The following is a 20335-nucleotide window of genomic DNA, read 5'->3' on the forward strand; positions in this document are numbered from 1 at the left end:
GTGAGGGAGTGTGAATTGAGATTTTGCCTCAGGCTCATCTCCAATTACATCCATGAGATGGGAGAGGACAGGAAAGATGAGATTCATTTGATCTGGAACTTCACTCCAAAAGGAGGAAAGAGACAGCTAGAGGATCAGCTCTGTCTGAGTAAGAGCCAAAGAGGGGAACAATCCTGAACCCACCATCCAACCAGTACAGAGAGAAGGTGTCATGGCGAGACAGAGGGAACGTGTCTGGAGAGAAGCGAATGTATTCAGAATAAACCTGAAGCCTATCAAGTATGGGGTTTATTTTTTCTTTTATTAAAAAGATTTATTTTACATGAAGATGTAACTTGGCCTTTTGGGGGTATAGGTACCAGCTGTGGTACACAGTTGCTACTGATTCTTTACCATCTAAATCTCTCTTCACACCTTTTTTCATTCTGCAGGGAAGACAAAGCCTAAGTCTATTAAACCCAACATGAGAGAGCAAACCCCACCCCCCTCTTCTTTGCAGCCAGGAGGAGGAAATTACTTGCTACTAAAGATGTTCCACCCCAGTTACTTACAGTGAGGTGCTCAGACTAGTCATTTTCCAAACAGTAATATGGAGTCGATCAGAAGAGAATGCACCGCAGCATAATTGCCCTATTTCAAAACATTATCCTATAAAACGATCTGTAGCCTAGCTGTGCCTCATTGAGAGGGAGAGAGAGACATACATACAGCATGCACCTCAGTACACACACCTTCAGGAGAGAAGCACTCTTGTTGTCTGGTAATGCTGGAAACCAGCCCATCAGCTATCCTCAATCTTTTCGTCCCTAATCTCAGGGCAGGGAAACAGTGTTCGCTCCACTGGCTGCTGCTATTTCCCATTACAACCCTTGCGATTAAGCCAGGCTCTGAACCTTTAAATCCTTCTCTGAATGGGAGACTAGTTTTTGTTCAACAACATTAGTAAAATGCTTTTGGCACCAGAGCAAGTGCACATTGAAGCATCTGCTTTTGGAAAGCCGTGTTATTACCTCCCCCACCCCAACAAGAAAAAATCAAACCGTGTTTAAATATTGTTTGGTAGAAAAAGAGAGAGATTCCAGTCTGTAAGGTATCAGAGCTCTTTTTGTAATACAGGAGAGTTCTTTCCAGGTACAAATGGCAGGTGAAATTCACATCCCAGGCATTCATTTGTTTGCTACTGCAGAGAGTTGGTCTCGGATCCTTCCCAGACCATCTAACATAGTGTCTAAGGTTTCTTTATTCAGCTCCACAGTCACTGCAGAGATCACAGGGTTATCCCCACGCAAGGCAGCATCTTCCTGAATCTGAAGTAGAAATGTGGTTTGAACTCACATGAACATCCACATATACAAACCCCCTCCCTCTCAAGGCCTCCATTCAAAATCAGAATTGATTGGAGATGGACTAAAAATGGCTGACGTGCATCACAATCTTCCCTCCTGAAGGACCACAGTGTGCTCCCCGAACTGTGTACATCACCAGTGAAATGCAGATTCCTCTGTCGGAGAAGGCAAGCAACCATCTGGCACAACAATGAGTAAAGGGGAAGTTCCGACTAAGGATACTAGGGCAAAACCCCATCTCGTATGAGAAGTGTCTATCTGCTACTCTTACTAGAAATCTCAATGGGCTCTTTGGAGTCCATACAGAGTACACAGCTACCAGATTTTTCTCTCCCGGCCTAATATCTCCTCCAGAAGAGACAGCCCATCCCAACTCACTTTAATGGCTCGTGAAGAATGAAGGGCTGAATAGACTCTCCTGGGATTTAAACTTGTATGTCTAGGGTGGCTGGCTATTTCCACCCCATCTCAGCTGATCAACATATCAGTGAGTGAGGTCTCTTCAAAGTCTACTCTACAAACACTACCCCCAGAATAATCTACTAAAGAGGGGGTGGGCTGAAGAGTGAATAACTGTCCTGGAGGAAGGGCCAGATGGCACCTTATGATTTGCTAGGTTAGTGCTGTCAGAGAACTCAACTTGTTGTAGGGCCCAGTGAGCTGGCTCCTCGTAACAGCAGAGCCCTCTCGCATACTGCAAAGAGTCTGTCACGGTTTCCCTTCTAGACCTCATACATGGGGACTCCAACTATACTGCTCTCTTGCATTATTTCTGTTTGTGCCCATCTAGCAGCACAAGTAGCTTGTCACTGAACTCCTCTGTGCTGCCACAGAGAGTTCAGGTGCAAGAGAGTCAGTCACCTAGACCCCATAACCCAGGGAAGCTTAGACTCCATTAGCATTACTTTCAACTGTAGCAGGCAGGTAGGGACTGCCATTCTGCCGATGCTGTCCGAGGATGTCTTGATGTCCACTCTCCAGTCCATATCAACCAGCCGAGGCAGGCAGACTGTAGGATTGAAAGTTACATGTTAGTTAAATTAATGACTTGGGGTTGTCCACATGCAGTACTCCCAGCCTTTGCTATGGGAGCCAGTGAACTGTTCCAGATCCACATTTCCATGCCAGCAAATTGCATTGAAACAAACCAAAGGTTTATAATTTCAAAAGAGGCACTTGGCACCTTCTAGTTCCCAATCAGCCCTCTGCTGCAGGCAGCTGGACACCCCCTCCCATGGCAATGAAACAGCACACAAGGTTATCCCGGCACCACACGCAAGGGTCGTATCATGCAAAATAACCCTAGAAAGAGTGTAAAACAATTGGGGGAAGGGAGCAATAAGGTTCACTAACTCCCTTCTCCAAAGGCATCCCAGCATCCCTCTTGCCTTACTAAACTAGCTTGCTGTCTGCAGCACACAACCAGCATTTGAGTGTGCCCTGATTTGAGCCCTAGTGTCTCACGCCAGGCTGCAGCCAAAGATAACTCATGTAGGAATGATCTGAAAACTAAGCAATGTAAAGTACATAATTTCCACTCCCATGCCTGCTAGCAAAGGAACTCCGGTGTATGTACAGGGGGACACCCACCTCCGTGTGCCTGGTCAAGTCATTAAAAGCACTAAGACACTTCTACTTGATGGCTGACTAATGGATCTCAGCCTGATCTTATTTCTATTGGACTAAATCTAATGAATTCAACAGCAATTCAATGCAATACCGATGTAGGTGTTTAAGAGGCCTGAAACACTATAAACCCTTCAAGAGAATGAGGCTCTTTGAACTTGGCTGCCAGTTAAATTATTTGTATATCTGTACTGCACCTAGGAGAGCAAAGGGTTACATTGTCTCATCTGAGGGAGTGCCCACAGCCTAGCTGTGTCTTTCAAGGTTATTAAGAGGTCAGAGGTTTGTGCAAGCTTTAAAGCATCAATGCTACAGCAAGTCTGCCAAGGCAGCAGGATGATCACATGACTCACCTTGTGTCCAAACTGGAAACGCTATCGATATGTGAAAAGCCTTGGAAATTACAACCTGCATTCCAAAGCACAGCTGGGCGGGAAACTGTTTTCCCATTCCGCAAAAATATAAATTGCAAAAAAAAATCATTTCCCATTCACTACGTGGAGGAAACCAAGACCTTTCAAGGAAACGCAGAGAGAGACCCCAAAACAGCCAATTGGTCAGGGGACTCATCTGCAATGGGCGAGTTAAGTTCAAGCACTTATTCAGCCCAGTTTGGAACCTGCTCTTGTCATCTGTCCCCAGGAGGCAGTGCGGCCTTGGTTGGCAAGCACTTGCCTTTGGAAGCCACTCCCAGTTACAGTCCAGTATTTGGAAGTATTCACAACACAATGTAAGATGCATCTGTTGGTCTTGTCTTTTAATTGGCAAGGGAGTCATTGCTGGAGCTTTGGAGGTCCAGGAAACTGTCCTAATCTTTACGAGCATGTAAACTGACCATTCATAATGTTTGTTGTTTCAATCATCGTATCTGCCCCTCTGCAATGTGCAGCAGATGCCTTTTAAACAGCAATAGCATAATCCAACATTTCCCAGAAAAATAATCTCTTTCCAACAGGATATTCCACCATGTTCAGCTGCTAGTACTGGGTTAAAATAAGGGCCAGAAGCCCTAAAGCAGAGGTTCCTGAACATGGTCCAAGGGCCACCAGCAGTCAGCAAAGCCATTGCTGATAGGCCATGGAGAGCTGGTTGGGCACATGGCACTGGCTCACCTCATTTCCTAGATCACATTGCAATGTGAAAATGTGTGGAGAAGTATGGTTAGGACAATATTTAGTGTAAGCAATTGCTGTAATTGCCAGTCGTGATGCAACTGTGGAACAACCTCTCCCCACGATTTATACTTTATCAAGATGTTTGAAAATCCCTTCCCTAATGATTCTCTTACTGCAGTGTTTTCCAGCGTGTTTGCTTTGCTGTCCCCGGCCCCTACCCCATTGGGAGGGGCAAGGAGGGCCCATACTGGCTTCAAATTGTTCTCTAGAGTGTCAGCTTTCTTTTGAAAGAAAATTCTTTAGTTATTAGGGTTTCAAAGAAAAGCTTTAAAAAAACAGCGTAGCAAATGTAATCGATGCAGAGAAATCTGCTTGAGTTTGCAGAGAGCCTCTGAGGGGTGAACTGTCCAGGCACTTAACCGTGGACTAATTCAGATGCCAGTGATGATGCTTTAAATGTCAGCATTGTTAACTGTTCACTAAACACCAAAGCCTGTGAGAAAGCAGAGGCACTGTATTATAAAGATGTATTCTAGTGTTTTCTATAACATGTGGGGGTAAGGGGGTCGGAGAGCAAGGACAGTTTGGGATGGCACTTAAGATGTATACGCTACAATACGTAAGCCCTTGACAATCCATGGGAAGGTTGCAGAGTGGGGGCAACATTGCTTTCGCTTTCTGAAGGGGGGCTCAGTTTTCAAAGAAGTTTGGCAAACACCATTTTAGTATACTTCACAGTTTTACATTTCAAGGTCTTGCTAATCCTCCTGGAAATATTAATAGCCTTAAAATGCAACCTGCTACTTACTCTGACTTGATTGTGCTTCACTCCTCCAGACGGAGCTGCGAAAGGGAAGAGAGAGGAAAAAAATATGATCAGGGCTTTAAAAGAGATTACAGCAGCAGTGCAGGGCAGGGATAGTGAGCAGGGTGGCTCCTTTCTGAAGGATCAGTCAGAAAAAGTGGGTGGAGATATGAGATTACCCATAGCAGGCAGCAACTTCATTGTGGCAACTGAAAGAGTTGGTGGGGTGAAGAAACTAGAACAAAGGGGAAGGTTGGCCCGTAGTATTCAAGACAAAATTGCTTTGCCATCAGAAACTCAGTGCAATTTACTGATGACCTGTATATTTATCTTCAGGCTCCACAGCATAGCTTTAATCTTTACATTTTCTTCCTTGACTGTGAGACAGTCTGATAGGTGGTAAGGATGGGCCATTGGTGAAGGCACTAATCTGGGATCTAAGTGACAGAGGTTCAATTCCCTGCTCTACCACACGCTTCCTTGGGCTAGTCACTTAGGCCCAGATCAAAAAGGGACTTAGGTGTTGCAATACCTTTTAGGTGTCAAAAAAATCATAGGAACAACGCTGCAATCCACAAAGCCTGAGTTAGGTGCCCAGGCTCCCTAGGGGCCCATACAATGAATGGGGGGAAGATAGATGCCTTAGCACTAGATCCACAGAAGCCAGTGCATTACAACACAGCCTAGAAACTAGCTTATCCAAAGTTTAGGCCTAAAAGCCTAGCCAAAGTTGTAAGCCCACCATATATTCCCTCACAAATCTACCATTCTATTGCAGAAAGTACCCCATTACATTACATCCCTCCCCGGCCCCATGGTGCTCAATGACTGTGGTAAAGGCTCACATCACTAACCCTTACAATGCTGAGGTGTTCCAGACTCCCAGTCATGTGAATACTTGGAATGTCTAACACTCTCTAGCTTTACATCCAAATGAAAATCAAATGGCAAGCACTTACACATTTTCCAAAATTATCTTAGTCAAGAGGTTTTTTAGACTCTGGTGGAAGTTCTCTGGGAAAAGCGAGAGAATTTCTTCCGCAGATGACAGGCCCCGATACACAATGTGCCTGGTGAGGTTGTGCAAAGAACAGATCAGCTGCAGGAAAGGAACAGATAATGGAAAAGAAGCTAAAGTGATGAAGGGCACTACATGCTGCACAGGGAATGACTTAATGACTTAAACAACCAGATGGGGTGCAGGGCAGTGTACACGCATAGGCCCAGCTCCAGCAATCAGGTGCACGCTGGCAGGCCTGCATGGCGCCAACTGCAAAATCACAGTCATAGAATTTCACTTTATGTAGGGAATGACAATGATCTTGATACGTGCTGCTTACAATCCACTGTACTCCAACCCGCACTCTCCAAACACAGACAACTCCAGCTTCCTCTTAAGGATTCTGGGTCATGTTATCCAACTAAGTATTAAGCCCTTTACTAACTACTATAATTATAACTACCGCCCCAGGGTTTTCAAAAACAGCCAGGGCCCGATCTTCAGTGCTGCTGTGCCTCTGAGGAGGCCTCTGACTTCAACCTAAGTTGGAAGCATTCAGCCCTTCTGAAAGTCAGGTCCTAATTGCTCGTATTACTACTTTACAGAAGAAATTACATTTAAGGATGAACTAGACATATGAAGTTTCAGAAACTGGAAGCAGAATATACTTATTGGGTGACCTCGTCCATCCACCCCTCTGCTGATGAAGGGTTGCTTCCTACAGAATAGTCCTACCTATATTTTATACTACTTGTGCAGCCTTGGGAAAATTGAAAATCAATGGAACTTGAGTTTCTAACTCACTTTAGCACTTTTGAATATTTTAATGCTAGATCTTGAAAAAACTTAAGCCGGTTAGCATGATTTAGGCCCCAATCTTGCATGGTATTCTATAGGACACAAGTGTCTGTGCCAGCTGATCCCGATGTAGGACTGAGATTTTACCCATAGGCAGCAATTCAGTTTGAACAGAGCAAGTCTTAAAGCCATATTTTCACTCAACTCACAGAATGAAACACAATTTATTAAAAACCTTGGCTAGGTAAATGGAGGAGGAAAAAAAACCTGTTTGGATTGTACCCAGTGCTTTCTTAACTTACTGCATGAAATAAATTGGAGTGGCTTTTAGAGGCATTTAATGTTTGTTCTTACACTGCTACAATTGCTTAATTATATTTAAGCAATTTAGACCTTTAAGGGGCTTTGCTAACATTGACCGATTCATGAGCCCTTCTGTAAGGTAGCTGAATGTATATAGAATTTGCATCCATTCTGAGTGTACTTATTAAGCAGAATTTCCCATTTTCTGCTCTAGTATCTGTGAAGACGTCCTGTCCTCATAGGCCAACACAGAGCCCCAATGGAGATCTGAGCCAGCCTGACTGTAGCATTGAGGACTTTTTACTGCCTCATTAGCCATCACAGTGAAAGCAGATTATTAACTACCTACTTTTAGTTTCAAAATCTGCTTCTCACCAGTGTTTGGCTGCTTGTGAAGAGAGAAGCCAGAGGGAAAAGCACCTGTTACATACAGGCCCTGTCAATAAGACTGTACTGTCACTGATGAAGTGTCATTGTGTAACTCACACACCTTCTGGGTGGTGTTTTGTCCTATCTAGTGGCACTGAGACCACTTAGAGAAATAAAATGAGTCTGCTCTACAGCCTTAGCTAACAGCCAGTTGGCTTTTAGCTCATATAGTAGAGGCTCATGCTTTAAGCTCTAGAGGTCCCCGGTTCAATCCCACCTGCTGACGACCAGGGTCTGTTGGTGTTACAATTGTACTCTTACTTGAGCTGCTTCCTCTGATGTCACAGACAGATTGGAACAAGTGCTGTCAATCAATTTGCTTGAGCCTCTTGTTGAGCTAGAAAAGCAGTCTTGGCACAGTTGTCTAACTACATCTTTTGAGGAAGCCTGGAAAATAATGAGTGTGGGGTTCAGAAACCATTGTTTATATGCAGAGAAACGTGAGTACTTCTACAGTGTTTTACAACTGCAAAGCACTGAACTAATAATTACTTAGTCTTCAAAACTCCCCTGTGCAACAGGCTAGCATTATATTAATCGTGTAGACAGAGAAACTGAAACAAAGAGGTGAAGTGACTTGCCTGAGGTCACATAGGAAGCTAGTGGCAGGAGCAGAATTGGAATTTTGGAGCACCAGGGTCCCAATCCTGTGTTCAGATCATACTATGTGGCTGAATTATTTGTGTGTATTTTCAAATCTTGATCCCCCCCCCCCGCCCTATTTTTTTTAATCCTTAAAAGAGCAACAAATTAAATCAGTCCTACAGATCCTGTTACAATGCTACTTAACCACACCAACCAGGAAAAAAATACTTCTTGAAAGGTTGGGAGGGGGTGGTCATTTATTAATACAGAAGCTTTCATTTTACATTCTTTTGGTTCTGTCATTAAGAGGCAATAGGGCTTGTAGAGCTCATTTATGTGCACAGAATTGATCCACCATGGGGAGACAGCATTTTTTGAATGCATCATCAGTTTAAAACCTCATCTCCTTTGTCTCCAAAATCTGCATACATGACTACATGCAGTTCATCTTCCAAAGCACAACACTGTTGAGCCCAGGAAGAGAAACACCATTTAAGGCAGCAGCTGAATGAGCTCAAACACTTTTCATTGTCTCTTTTTATTAGTCACATTTAGCTGGCATATTTCTTCCCAAACTGCTTTACAAATTCTGTCCAGGGATCACTGAAATGCAGCCACGTCTTGGGCAGAATTCAGCAGCTGTTTAACAGTATAGGGATTTTAAAAAGCAAACATCATGCTAACTGAGTACATTTGTGTCTCTCTTTTTTTTTTTTTTTTTTTTACCTTTAATAAGATCTGCAGAGCTGCAAACTGCTCTTCTGCCACTGCAGCCATCTTGACTCTTTCATGTGACTGCAGACACTAGCAATCGCAAGAGCCCAGTTTAAGTCATATGATTAGCGCTTCGGTTGCCTTGCATTCTGGAAGTTGTAGTTCTAGCTGCAGCCTGGTGATTATTTTCTTTTGAAGCCATTTAAAATGTAATAGATTAAACAAATAGTTCCTGGCATGGTTTTTTAAAAAGTATATTGCTGAAGCACTGATACTTCAAACACTTAGGCATACGTGTAACCTTACTTACGTGAATCATTCCTAGTGAAGTCACTGGGACTGCTCACATGAGTAAAATTACTCATGTATTTGCAGAACTGAGGCCTAGCTTTGTAAAGAGGCACTGTCAATTTAAATTTGGCTCAAGGTTTTACGGTTGTAGAAACAAGCCATTGTAAAGCCCAACACCAACAAAAATATTTCCACAAATTTAAAAACAAAAGGCAAAACCTCCAACAAAAGCAGTTGTTTAAGTAAATAAACATTCCCCTGCTGAGTGTCACACCCAAATATTAGAGCACTAAAAACTTAAAACTGAAACATTCTAAATAACCAAAAGTCAGAGGAACTTAATTGATTCTCATTGTCCATTTTGCACAGAGACCATTTTCTGCTTCTGTTTCCCTGGCAGATCCTGTACCTTTCTCTAAAACTACGCTACTGTATGTGATTGCAAAGGTCCCTGAGCTAAAGCTCTGTATAGGAGTTTGTACTTGCTTTGTGTCCTTCATTCAAGAATCTCAAAGCAGTATATAAACATTAACTTTCTGTAAGCACTGTAGCAACCCTGTGAGGTACGTGAGGTCCACTGGCCCTTTGTGCTGTTTTTATTACTGTAGCCAATTTACAGCTAAATAATCCTACTTAGATTGTAAGCACTGTCTTTTTGTTCTGTGTTCGTACAGCACCTCACACAATGGGGTTCGGGTCCATGACTAGGGCTCCTAGGCACTATGGTAATACACATAATAATTAAATAATAGTAATATTAATAAATATAGGAGCAGGGAAAGATGATTTGCTCATGGTCACATAGTGAGCTAGTGGCCCTGTTGGGAATGGACTGAGGCACTGGGGGCTAAGAACACTTGTGCACAGGGGCTCGAGAAGCACTCAGAAGTTTTCCCACAATATGCCATGAACTAATTCCTAAAGTGGCTCAGTTTAGTGAGGCGCTAAGGCCCCTGGAATATATCCCTCAAAAATCCTAGTGCCGAGCCTGTATAATCACAGGTACGTGGGTCTGACGTGTGATACTCTGCAGTGGAACTGCTTGGAGGCGGGTCGGCTCTGTGTGCTTATCAACCACCATCTGGGTACACTCTGCAGTGTAAACATACCCTAAGACCTAATAGTCCTGATTACCAGTCCTCTGATCTAATCACTAACCTACACTCCCTCCCAAAGCTCCAAGTATCTTCTCTATAGTGGATGCATAGCTTGGAGAAAGATGATCTAAGGGTTTGATCCTGGGAGGTGCTGAGTGCCCATTATCTTCAGCTGCTGAAAGCACAGTGTTTACCATTGTATTACTGCAATGGTATGGTCCTTTATTCTAGGATACTGTTATATTTTCCCCTGAGAAGAGAAATTTAAACAAATCCTCTTTCAGTGAGAGAAACAGTCTCCTTTTGTCCTGTGTAATTCACCGCACATCGAGTACCTTGCATTTTGCACAATCCCAGGACTTCCCTCATCCCCACATCTCTGCCACACCACTGGCACCTCAATTTTATTTTGCACTGCTCCTCTGCAAATGAAAGAATAAATTGAAAGTGTAAATGTCCAACTGTTGTTTGCAGCATGATGGAGAGTGCTTGGCGAGGGGAAAGGGCTTCTGCTCACAGAGGAACTGATTTCACTTTCACATGCTAGGAACCCTTCAAGGGCAGAAGACTCTGAAGGGAGAGGAGTTTATTTTCTATCATTTTTCATGAGCAACCGGAAATGAGACTCTGGGGGGAGCTATTTCAGGGTATGAGTTTACCATCTGTGGCCTCTTGAAATTAATGAGTATGATTAAGCAGTGTAGAGAGGCACAATATGTTTGTGCTGCTGTTCCCATTAAGTTAACCCAGTATAGGTAGTATAATATGTAAAGCTGCCTTACAGATCCATCCCAATGGAGGCCTCTATCTGGAATACTGACATGCTGTTGTGTAGGATGGAATGGGAGAAAGACATGACCTGATTGTTCAGCCAGGTAGTCCCATTACACAGCCCAATCCATAGATCTACCCTGATCAGCAAGGGAACACAACCTTTAATCAGATTAGGGGAACTGCCGCATCAGCTTTTCTTCCCCCAGGTGATATACTTGAGCTATTCTGGGAAAAAGTCTGGCCCTGTGGTTGCCAGGTATCTGTTTTTTGACCGGAACGCTGACCGGGCTATTAAAAGTCCAGTTGGCACAGGGTTGGCAGGTTCCTTATCTGGCTTTGCCTGGCTCCCCGGAAGTGGCAACATGTCCCTTGGCTCCTAGGCGGAGGGACAGCCAAGGAGCTCTGTGTGCTGTCCTTGTCTCACTTCGAGTGCTGGCTCCGCTGCTCCCATTGGCTGTGAGGGCGGCACCTGCGGCAGAGGCAGCATGCAGAACTGCCTGGATGCGCCTCTGCCTAGGAGCAGAGGGACATGTCGCCGCCTGTGGGGAGCCTCCTGAGGTGAGTTCTGTCCAGAGCCCGCACCCCAAAGCCCTGACCACTTGTCTAAGGAGTGAATTACACAAAGCTTCCTGCCAGTTGGACAAAGAGAAGGAGAGGTGGAAAGATGGAAAGGAGGGGTTTAGATGACAATCATGGGCATCAAGGAGTCTGTGGCAAGAGAGAACATTTACTTGTAAGTCACATATTTGGAACAAAGATATTGCCTGTCAGTAAACACAGCTGAATTATGTTGCATTCTCGCTCCAACTGCTACTATGCACGCATCTCCAACGGTCATCATTTCCTCACTGTAGGAACCTTCTAATGATGGGGAAACAACGACATGTTTGAGTTAATATAAAAATGGAATTAGCGAGTAGCTCAGAAATGATCAAAAGCTGATAACAGTGCTCAGAAAATATGCTGTATTTGGGGTGGGTAGTCTTTTTTTATTTGTAGTTTTTCCCCTCTCTTTCTTGGCAGCCCCAAGGAACAAGAGGCCAGAACCAGTTTTTCCCATGTAACAGTTGGAGCAGAAACATGTTTAAACCATTGTGTCTCATCATTTTGCAGAAGGATGGTCCAGTGGTTGGGATGCTAGCCTGGGACTTGGGATCCTTTGGGAGCAGGGATTCCCTCTCTTCCACTGACTTCCTCTGGGATCTTGGGCAAGTATCTTAGCTTCTCGGCGCCTCAGTTCCCCATCTGTGCAATGTGGATGATAGCACTTGTCTACCTGCCAGGGGGATTGTGAGGCTAAATCAGTGAATGATTGTTAGACTCTCTGATATTATGGTAATAAGCTTTAGATAGATTCTGTAAGCTGGTGCTTCCTGAATTCAGGACCTCCCCAGAGAGTGTGGAACTTCTGAGTTGCGTTTCCTTGTGTCCCCTACATGGTGAATCCCCTGTGCTGTACTGAGTTCTGTTTGCGCTCCTATCATAAGCATCTTTCCCAAATCTGGACCTTAGCGTCCAAAATGTGGGTGCCTAGCATGAACCTCCAAGCTTAATTACCAGCTTGGATCTTATCTCGCTGCCACCAGACAGGAATTACAGCGCCTGCCTCGCTCTGGTTCCCGAAAACTTTCCTGGAGGGACCAAGACCTTCAGAACCGTGGTTACGCAAGAAATAACCCATTCCCTTCCTACTGTCTCCACCGATTTTCATCTCGGGCTACCTGATAGTATTTGATAGCAACTCTTCTACATCACATACACAGAGCATGTCTCTCTATTCCACAAGATGGACAAACCCAATAACAAGGAAATCAGAGATGATTCCTTATCTCTTCCCTCATGGCCCCCAACTCCTGGGCTCGCAGAGGTACCCTTCCGAGTCTAACCGCAAGAGAATTCCGTCCTTCTCGTGCCTAATAACAGAGAGACCAAAAAGTCTTAAAAAAGAAAGCGTATTTATATTAAAAAAGAAAGAAAGAAAGACGATCAAAAATTTCTCCTGTTAAGATGACAATATCAGGATCAATTGCTTAAAGAAATTGAACATAAACAACTTATTTCAAAAGAAGATACAATTTAAACATATTCATGAAGTTACAACATGTAATAAACCAAAACAATTAAAGCCTATATGTTTTTACCTGTATTTACATTTGGAGAAAGAGATTAGTTTAGGAGGATAGAAAGCACCTTTCATAGTGAGAGACAGACAAAAACGTCAGACCCAAAAAAATTCCCTGCCTGACTTTGAAAAAATCCGTTTCCTGATTGGGTCTGGTCAGGTTTTTGGTTCCCTTTGTTACCCTTTACAGGTAAAGAAACCTTAACCTTATAATCTATTTATGACAGCTCCCTATTGATATCAGTGGGGTTTCATGTGGGCATAGAGGTCCACTGACAAGTTTATTGGTCTGGGCCTAGATAAGCGTAGGCAGAGGCATGAGGTAGCAACTATTAAATTTCATGGTGGAGTTTTCCGGTGAAAACTGGAAGGTTGTTCTTCATTTGGCCTTTCACTTAACTATCACAGCAGGTACAGTTAGGTACTGCCTAATACAAAGGTCGGCAGCCTTTCAGAAGTGCTGTGCCGAGTCTTCATTTATTCACTCTAATTTAAGGTTTCATGTGCCAGTAATACATTTTAACATTTTTAGAAGGTCTCTTTCTGTAAGTCTTTAATATATAATTCAACTATTGTTGTATGTAAAGTAAATGTTTTTTAAATGTTTCAGAAGCTTCATTTAAATTAAAATGCAAAGCCCCCTGGACCAGTGGCCAGGACCAGGGCAGTGTGAATGCCACCAAAAATCAGCTCTGGTGCTGCCTTCGGCACATGTGCCATAGGTTTCCTACCCCTGGCCTAATATCTTATCAGACTGGGCCACGTTTAATATGTGAGCATAATACTTGTGCTCATATGGACCCCAGTGAAGTCAAAAAATCCTGTAGTTATTAGTGCAATATGGGTAAGGGCATGTGCCAGCTAACATCCACCTTGCTCTCAGGGTTTATGTATCCTGCTCTCAGCTGGACCATGAAGGAATTAAGCCTGCCTCTTGCAAAGGGAAAAAACTGGGATTTGTGCCCCTTTTTGCTTCTTCATAATGGAAGAACAAGGCCTGAAAGCATGTTGTAAAAAACCCAACAAACCAAAACAGAACCATCCCTTCAAGAAACGAAAAACCTAAACAAACCAACCTTTCACGCCGCGTTTATTCATCATAAAGAAGCAAAACACAAAGGACCAAATCTAGTTTTAAAAATTTCAGGTCAGCTACCTTTAACCTTTGTCAGGTTCTGGAGAGAAGCCCATAGCTGCGGCTTGGTTTAGAAGGTGCAGCTGACAGCTGGGCCTCAGTAAGAGAAACTCATAAGACATTAAGGGTTCGGTTGGGAGACTCCAGGGAAGGAGTTAAGCTCCTGTGTACTCTGGGGGCCGGTGTTTGGCAGCAGTGGTCTCTTCTTTATATACTTTTTGCTGCAAGGCAGGCCTGTGCTATTGAGCTATATCCTGCTTGTGTGTTTAATTTCCCTGTTGCTTTGGAAAAATGACCCCCCGAAGAACTGATTTTGGTCTTAAAGAGAAAGACACATCTTAGTTTATGCTGCTTTCATATTGCTTGCTTCTTGTAAAGGGTGAACATTTTGTTTGCAATAAATGGTGTGACACAGGCAGGCAAAACTGTAGAAAAGACATGTTTGTTGGTGGCCACTTATATTGCTGAGTTCCAGGTGTCATGCCAAAATGGATCCTTCTTGCAACCTAGCCATCTTTCTCTAGTCCCACTTATGTTTTGACACTGGGCAGCCCCTGTTACAAAACTGTTTTGAAAATACGGTCTAGTGTGTGTAAGGGCGTGCCTGCCTTGGGGAAGAGGTTTTGGGAGACTGTGCATAGGCCAGAGACAACAGATCTAGTAAAGGGAGGATGAATTTCAGCTTCTCTGTGTCCTTGTCCTGACTCGGTTGGCTCTCATTAAAAGTTAGCTTTTAACAAAACCTGATTTCTCTGTTTGTTTCACGTAAGCGCCACATGAGCAGTCATCCAGCCTCTCCAGAGACTACAACAGCCCTCTGTGACTATGGATATAGAGTCTTAGCAGCCCTGGGAGGGAGCACACATAAGTAGCGTGAGACCAAGATATGAGCAGCTTTAAGACTGTTAACATCTAGAGGAGCATCTCCATTCAACTTTAAATATTATCAAAAACTATCTCAGCTATTCCCTAGACAGAGAGTAAAGACAGTAGTCAGGATCCTGGCACCTGACTAACAAAAGCTACTGCTAGAACTGTGTATGTTCTCATTGATCTCACCAGTGATGATCAATGTACATATCAAGAAGCAAATATAAGTTTACAGCAACAGATTTTCCATTCAAAGAACAGAAGCAAAACATTGTTTGCAAAATGGAAGAGAGGAAAATTACTAAAAGAAGAAACAGAATATCAAAATTGCTTGTTAGTCAATATGAGTCTTTTCTAGGATTCTGAAAGAATGTGACTTGAGTAGCAAGTGTAGCTGGTTTATTTAAAAGTTTATTACACATAATAATTATAAGTTTTGGGAAACCAAAATAGCAATCTCAACAAGAACATTTATAGCAGGTATCAGAAGGGTAGCCGTGTTAGTCTGGATTTGTAAAAGCAGCAAAGAGTCCTGTGGCACCTTATAGACTAACAGACGTATTGGAGCATGAGCTTTCGTGGGTGAATACCCACTTATAGCAGAGTTTCTCAAACAGGGGTCGCCGCTTGTGTAGGGAAAGCCCCTGATGGGCCGGGCCGGTGTGTTTACCTGCCCCGTCCGCAGGTCTGGCTGATTGCGGCTCCCACTGGCTGCAGATTGCTGCTTCGGCCCAATGGGAACTGCTGGAAGCAACATCTCCCATTGGCCTGGAACAGCAGTCCGCGGCCAGTGGGAGCAGCAATTCGCATCATTCGCGGACAGTGGGAGCTGCAATCAACCAGACCTGCGGACGAGGCAGGTAAACACACCAGCACAGCCCACCAGGGGCTTTCTCTACACAAGCGGTGACCCCTGTTTGAAAAACCCTAATTTATAGGATCCTAATTAGTCTCTAGGTCACAAGTCTGAATGCTCTTTGCCTCGCTTCTTAGTTGCACTCAAGCATATTAAACATAGGCCAGTATGCAAGATAAAGATGCACCCCAGCCCCCAATTCTGCAATGATGGCAGATATTAGTGGGTCTCCGAATGGACCCAATGATCCACCTGGCAGAGATCATTGCAGGATTGGGGCTCTAGTGTGTAATTTATCTTGCAATCAAACAGATACTTTTCTCCAGTGCTTTTAAAGTGATAGTGATTTTTTTAAGTTGACAGTTCTGTTGAAAACACAGCACAAGCGAGTAGCCTAAATATCAAATGATATTCTTCTTTATTTGTATTGCTGTTGTGCCAAGGATTCAAAATCACGGACCAGAGCCCCATGGTGCTAGGTGCTGTACAAACACAGAACAAAAAGACAGCTCCTACCACAAAGAGCTTACAGCCTACACACTTTTTAACTGAAGATAAAATTCACCAGAAAAGGTAACAATAATGGGTTTTGCTATTATCCCCTAATATGCAAGTAAGAAAACCACTCAAGCGCGTAAGATGGGTTTGCAAAAAATGATTGTTTGTTAATCACTGTCAGTCACTGGGCCAGATCCTCAGCTAGTATAAACTGGCACAGTTTGTCAATGGAGGTCTGCTGATGTTCATAAGATGAGAGTTTGTCACAGCGTGTTTGGTGCTGTACAAATAAAGAGATGGTTCTGGCCCTGAGGAGGTTATAATCAAAAACCTGATCATTCTTCGATTCAGGAGTTCCAGGATTGGGCTTTTCTGTTGGTGCAATAGATAGAGCATCAAACTACGAGTCACCTGAGTTGGGTTCTATTCGCAGTCTGACCGTAGACTGACTGTGTGATGTAAGGCACAAACTCTGCTTCAGATTCCTCGTATGTAATAGGAGGAAAATACTGCTTCTGCTTATCCACCTTTGTGCAGCACTCCCTGTAGGATCTACAGCTGGAAAGCCCAATACAAGTGCTAAGTATTATTGCTGTTTATAATTAAATAAACTGTAAAGAATGTAAAAATATTGAAAAGCAATACAAATAAGACTACTTGACAGTTGCCTTTGAATGTGTATTGATTTTAAGATCCTTGTGTGCACGAAAACAAGGCTTTTGCATTTAGCATCTTGAAACAGAATTCTGGTTAGTGTAATGCAGACTCATTGATTGGTGTTGAATGATGCAGGAAAGCTTCTCTATTGATTACTGTTGCTGACAGATAATTCTTGCCTTGAGGACTTGTCTACACGAGACTTCAAAAAAAAAAATTTCCCACGGTTGTTGTTATTGGTGCAGCTCCACCAATTACTACAATGGTGGGAGTGCTAGTGTAGACATGTCACTGGCATTTAAACACCGTGGACCTGATTTTCCATTGCCCTGTACCTTGTGTGGTCATTTACGCAGTGCAGAATGGGTGAAAAATGCTACTGAGTCTGAATGGTAGAATTTTGTTCCTACTTTGCTCTGGTGTAAATGACTAAACAAGGTGCAGGGCAATGGAGAATCAGGCTTTGTGTTGACTAGACAAGCTTTGATTTAGAGTTTGGGCCCCATCTCTAATCATTAAATATATCTGATCCTAGCAACCTTTCTACTCTTCTTGTTGAGTACACAGCGAAAGGCCCGGATTGTGGTTTCAGACCCTGATTTGTCCCCTTCATCCTTACAAAATCTTCTGTCATCTTTAAAATGGCTGTTTTCCCTCTTTCTCTGGCCTCTCAGCTGAAGCACCTGGTGCCTTTTGAGTTTCACTTGTTGACATTTGAGGCTTTTGTGATGGGAGTGTTAATGTCTCTGAGGACACCATCTGCCAAGGCTGATTCCCCACTCTAGCACTTCAAGTGCAGTAGGTGGGGGCCCACAAGGATTTTAAAAATTAATAGTTGCCACTCCAGGCTTGTATTAAACTCCCAAGGTTACAGCTTTTCTCTGACCTTGGCTTGCTAAACACTGCCACCACCCAAATGCAAAACCCCTTTTTTGGAACCCAGGAAGGCGCACTTGGGAATTCCTTTCTGTGGAGTACCCTCAAGGCCATTCACCTCCCCTCCAGGGAAGAACTGAGAAAGAAAACAAAGGAAATTAGCTGTTGCCACCAGCTACTTAAACAATGTGCACAAACCTCTTAGGACACCAAAAATCCAATCCTGTTCTTAAAAAAGGTAAATTTTATTAAAAACAAAAAGAAAGAAAATACATCTGGAACTTAGTTTTTTGCTAGCTTTTAGAAGAGCAATTCCAAAAATTAAGCACCCAAAATAGCTTTCTTTGGGTTTCAACTTAAAGGTTACAAGCAAACAAAAGCATCTGAGGTTAGCACAGAGGAGGTCATAAGAAATAAACAGAAATAAACCTAATCACATCTTTCTAAACAGTTCTGATCTACTTACACATTTGGGAGCTCCAAATAAATAGTTCTAGGTATGATCTGATGATTTATGATCATTCCTGGCTTAAAGCTTCTCACAGCATAACTGCTCCCTGTTCACCTGGTTCCCTTACAACAACAACAGCTACAAAGGGGAAGTTTTTTCTCACTTTAAAAAGTTCTAGCCTTCCCATTGCCCATTCCCTTTCCTTCACTTGGGGGACTTCTTTAACCCTTTACAGGTAAAGCAAGCAGAGAACAGTCACCAAGACGGACTTTACAGCTAACTTACTGTCTGGGTGTCCATAAAAGGGCGCTACCTCCCCGCCCTTCATTTATCACACCATCACTGATGGATGTGACCTGTAAGCTACCAGCGGTGCTCCCAGATGCCAATACGTGTCCGTGTTCTATATAACACTGAAGACATTTATTTCTATTACAATTGGAAGTGATCCTCTTAATGTCAGCATGAAGAGGACACTAAAAGTTAATGGCTTGAATAATGCAATGTCCCTTCCCCCAACATGTTGAACTCTCTCGAATGACCCCTTAAAATTTGATTGATGGGTCAGACCACTTCCCACTGGATGATGAATCTGACTAAACTGTAAGGTGTCACAGAGAAGACAGGCTACTATATTTCAGTAGGACGCGTCAGGCTACTGCCTGAGACTAATCCCCAGGTGTTATAATCTTTATCCATGATCTAATCCTACCTTAACAAACATTAATTAAGGCTTACAACACTCCTGTGAGAACATTAGGTTTAGCAAATCTCAGATCAATAAAAAGGTTTCCATTTTTCGAAATGTGAATTTTAAAGCAGGTTTTGTTTGCATTTCAATATTTTTCCCTATAGTGTTTGCAATTCAGACATTGCAGCAGAGCTAGTGCTGGAGAGGCAGATGGGACAAGAGACTAGAGACAGAAATGGAATAGACTTAATCTCTCTTTATTTTCCTAGTGGAGAGAAAAGCATAAAGTAAACAAGCAGCATAACTAAGGCCATCTCTACACTACAAAATTATGTTGACCTAATTTATGTCAGCATACAGCCATCACAGTTGGTAAATCACTTGTGTGTGTGTACATTTGGCTCCTTGTGTTGGCAGTGTGTGTCCTCACCAGGAGCACTGGTATCAATTGTACTGTTAGTGTGGAGCATTGTGGGCTAGCTCCTGAAAGCCACTAACAGTTGACGTAAGCAATGCCGTGTCTACACTGATACTGCATTGGCCTAACTACATTGACCATGACTCTATGCTGTGAGGGGAGGTGGTGTTACTCAGTCAGTGCAGAGATGCACTTACGTCGGCAGGAGCCAAATTTAAGTGAAAACACTTCCACAGCTCAGTCGACGCAAGGCAGCTTACCTTGACCTAACCCTGTAGTGTATACCAGGCCTTAGTAAACAAGGTCAGGTTACACAGTGAATGAGCGGCAAACCCAAGTTCTGACTCCCAGTTCCCTACTCTGATCAACTGAGATTGCTGCCAGACTGTAAGGCCTGGTTTATACTTAAAAATTAGATCCCTCTAGCTGCATAGTTCAGAACTGTGAAAAATTTCACAGTCTGAGCACTACAGTTAGGTCGACCTAACCTCTGGTGTAGGTGCAGCTAGGTCAACAGAAGAATTCTTCTGCCAACCCATCTATCAGCTGGACTAAGTAGGTCATCTACACTATGTCTGTCAAAGTAGGTCATCTACGCTATGGTGCCACAGTGACACAGCTGCAGTGTTATAGCTGTGCCACTGTAGTGTAGACATGGCCTAAGTTAGAAAGTTCCATGGCTCAGAGATGTTGAAAAAACTCAGCATTGGTCTGTCTCTCAGATGATGTTACTATATTTGGAGATTTTAAGGTCAGCAAAGACCGCTGTGATCACTTAGGCCTGGCCTACACTACGCGTTTAAATCGATTTAAACAGCGTTAAATCGATTTAATGCTGTACCTGTCCACACTACAACGCTCTTTATATCGTATAAAGA

General features: G+C 43.3%; 2 protein-coding genes across 2 annotated transcripts in view; one reads left to right on the forward strand and one right to left on the reverse strand.

Annotated features, from left to right (window-relative positions):
- Window positions 1-20335, forward strand: part of TRIM44 (tripartite motif containing 44) — a 547049-nt gene that overhangs the window by 411326 nt on the left and 115388 nt on the right. The window lies entirely within an intron of this gene.
- Window positions 281-8802, reverse strand: COMMD9 (COMM domain containing 9). Its single transcript, XM_032805077.2, has 6 exons — window positions 8734-8802; window positions 7684-7809; window positions 5852-5991; window positions 4896-4930; window positions 2252-2355; window positions 281-1307 (listed from the first exon to the last, which is right to left on the reverse strand). The coding sequence occupies exons 1-6, from the start codon at window positions 8782-8784 to the stop codon at window positions 1167-1169; spliced, it is 597 nt and encodes a 198-aa protein (XP_032660968.1). The 5' UTR covers window positions 8785-8802; the 3' UTR covers window positions 281-1166.

This window comes from Chelonoidis abingdonii, chromosome 4 (genome assembly GCF_003597395.2).
Source record: "Chelonoidis abingdonii isolate Lonesome George chromosome 4, CheloAbing_2.0, whole genome shotgun sequence".
NCBI classification, from domain to species: Eukaryota; Metazoa; Chordata; order Testudines; family Testudinidae; genus Chelonoidis; species Chelonoidis abingdonii.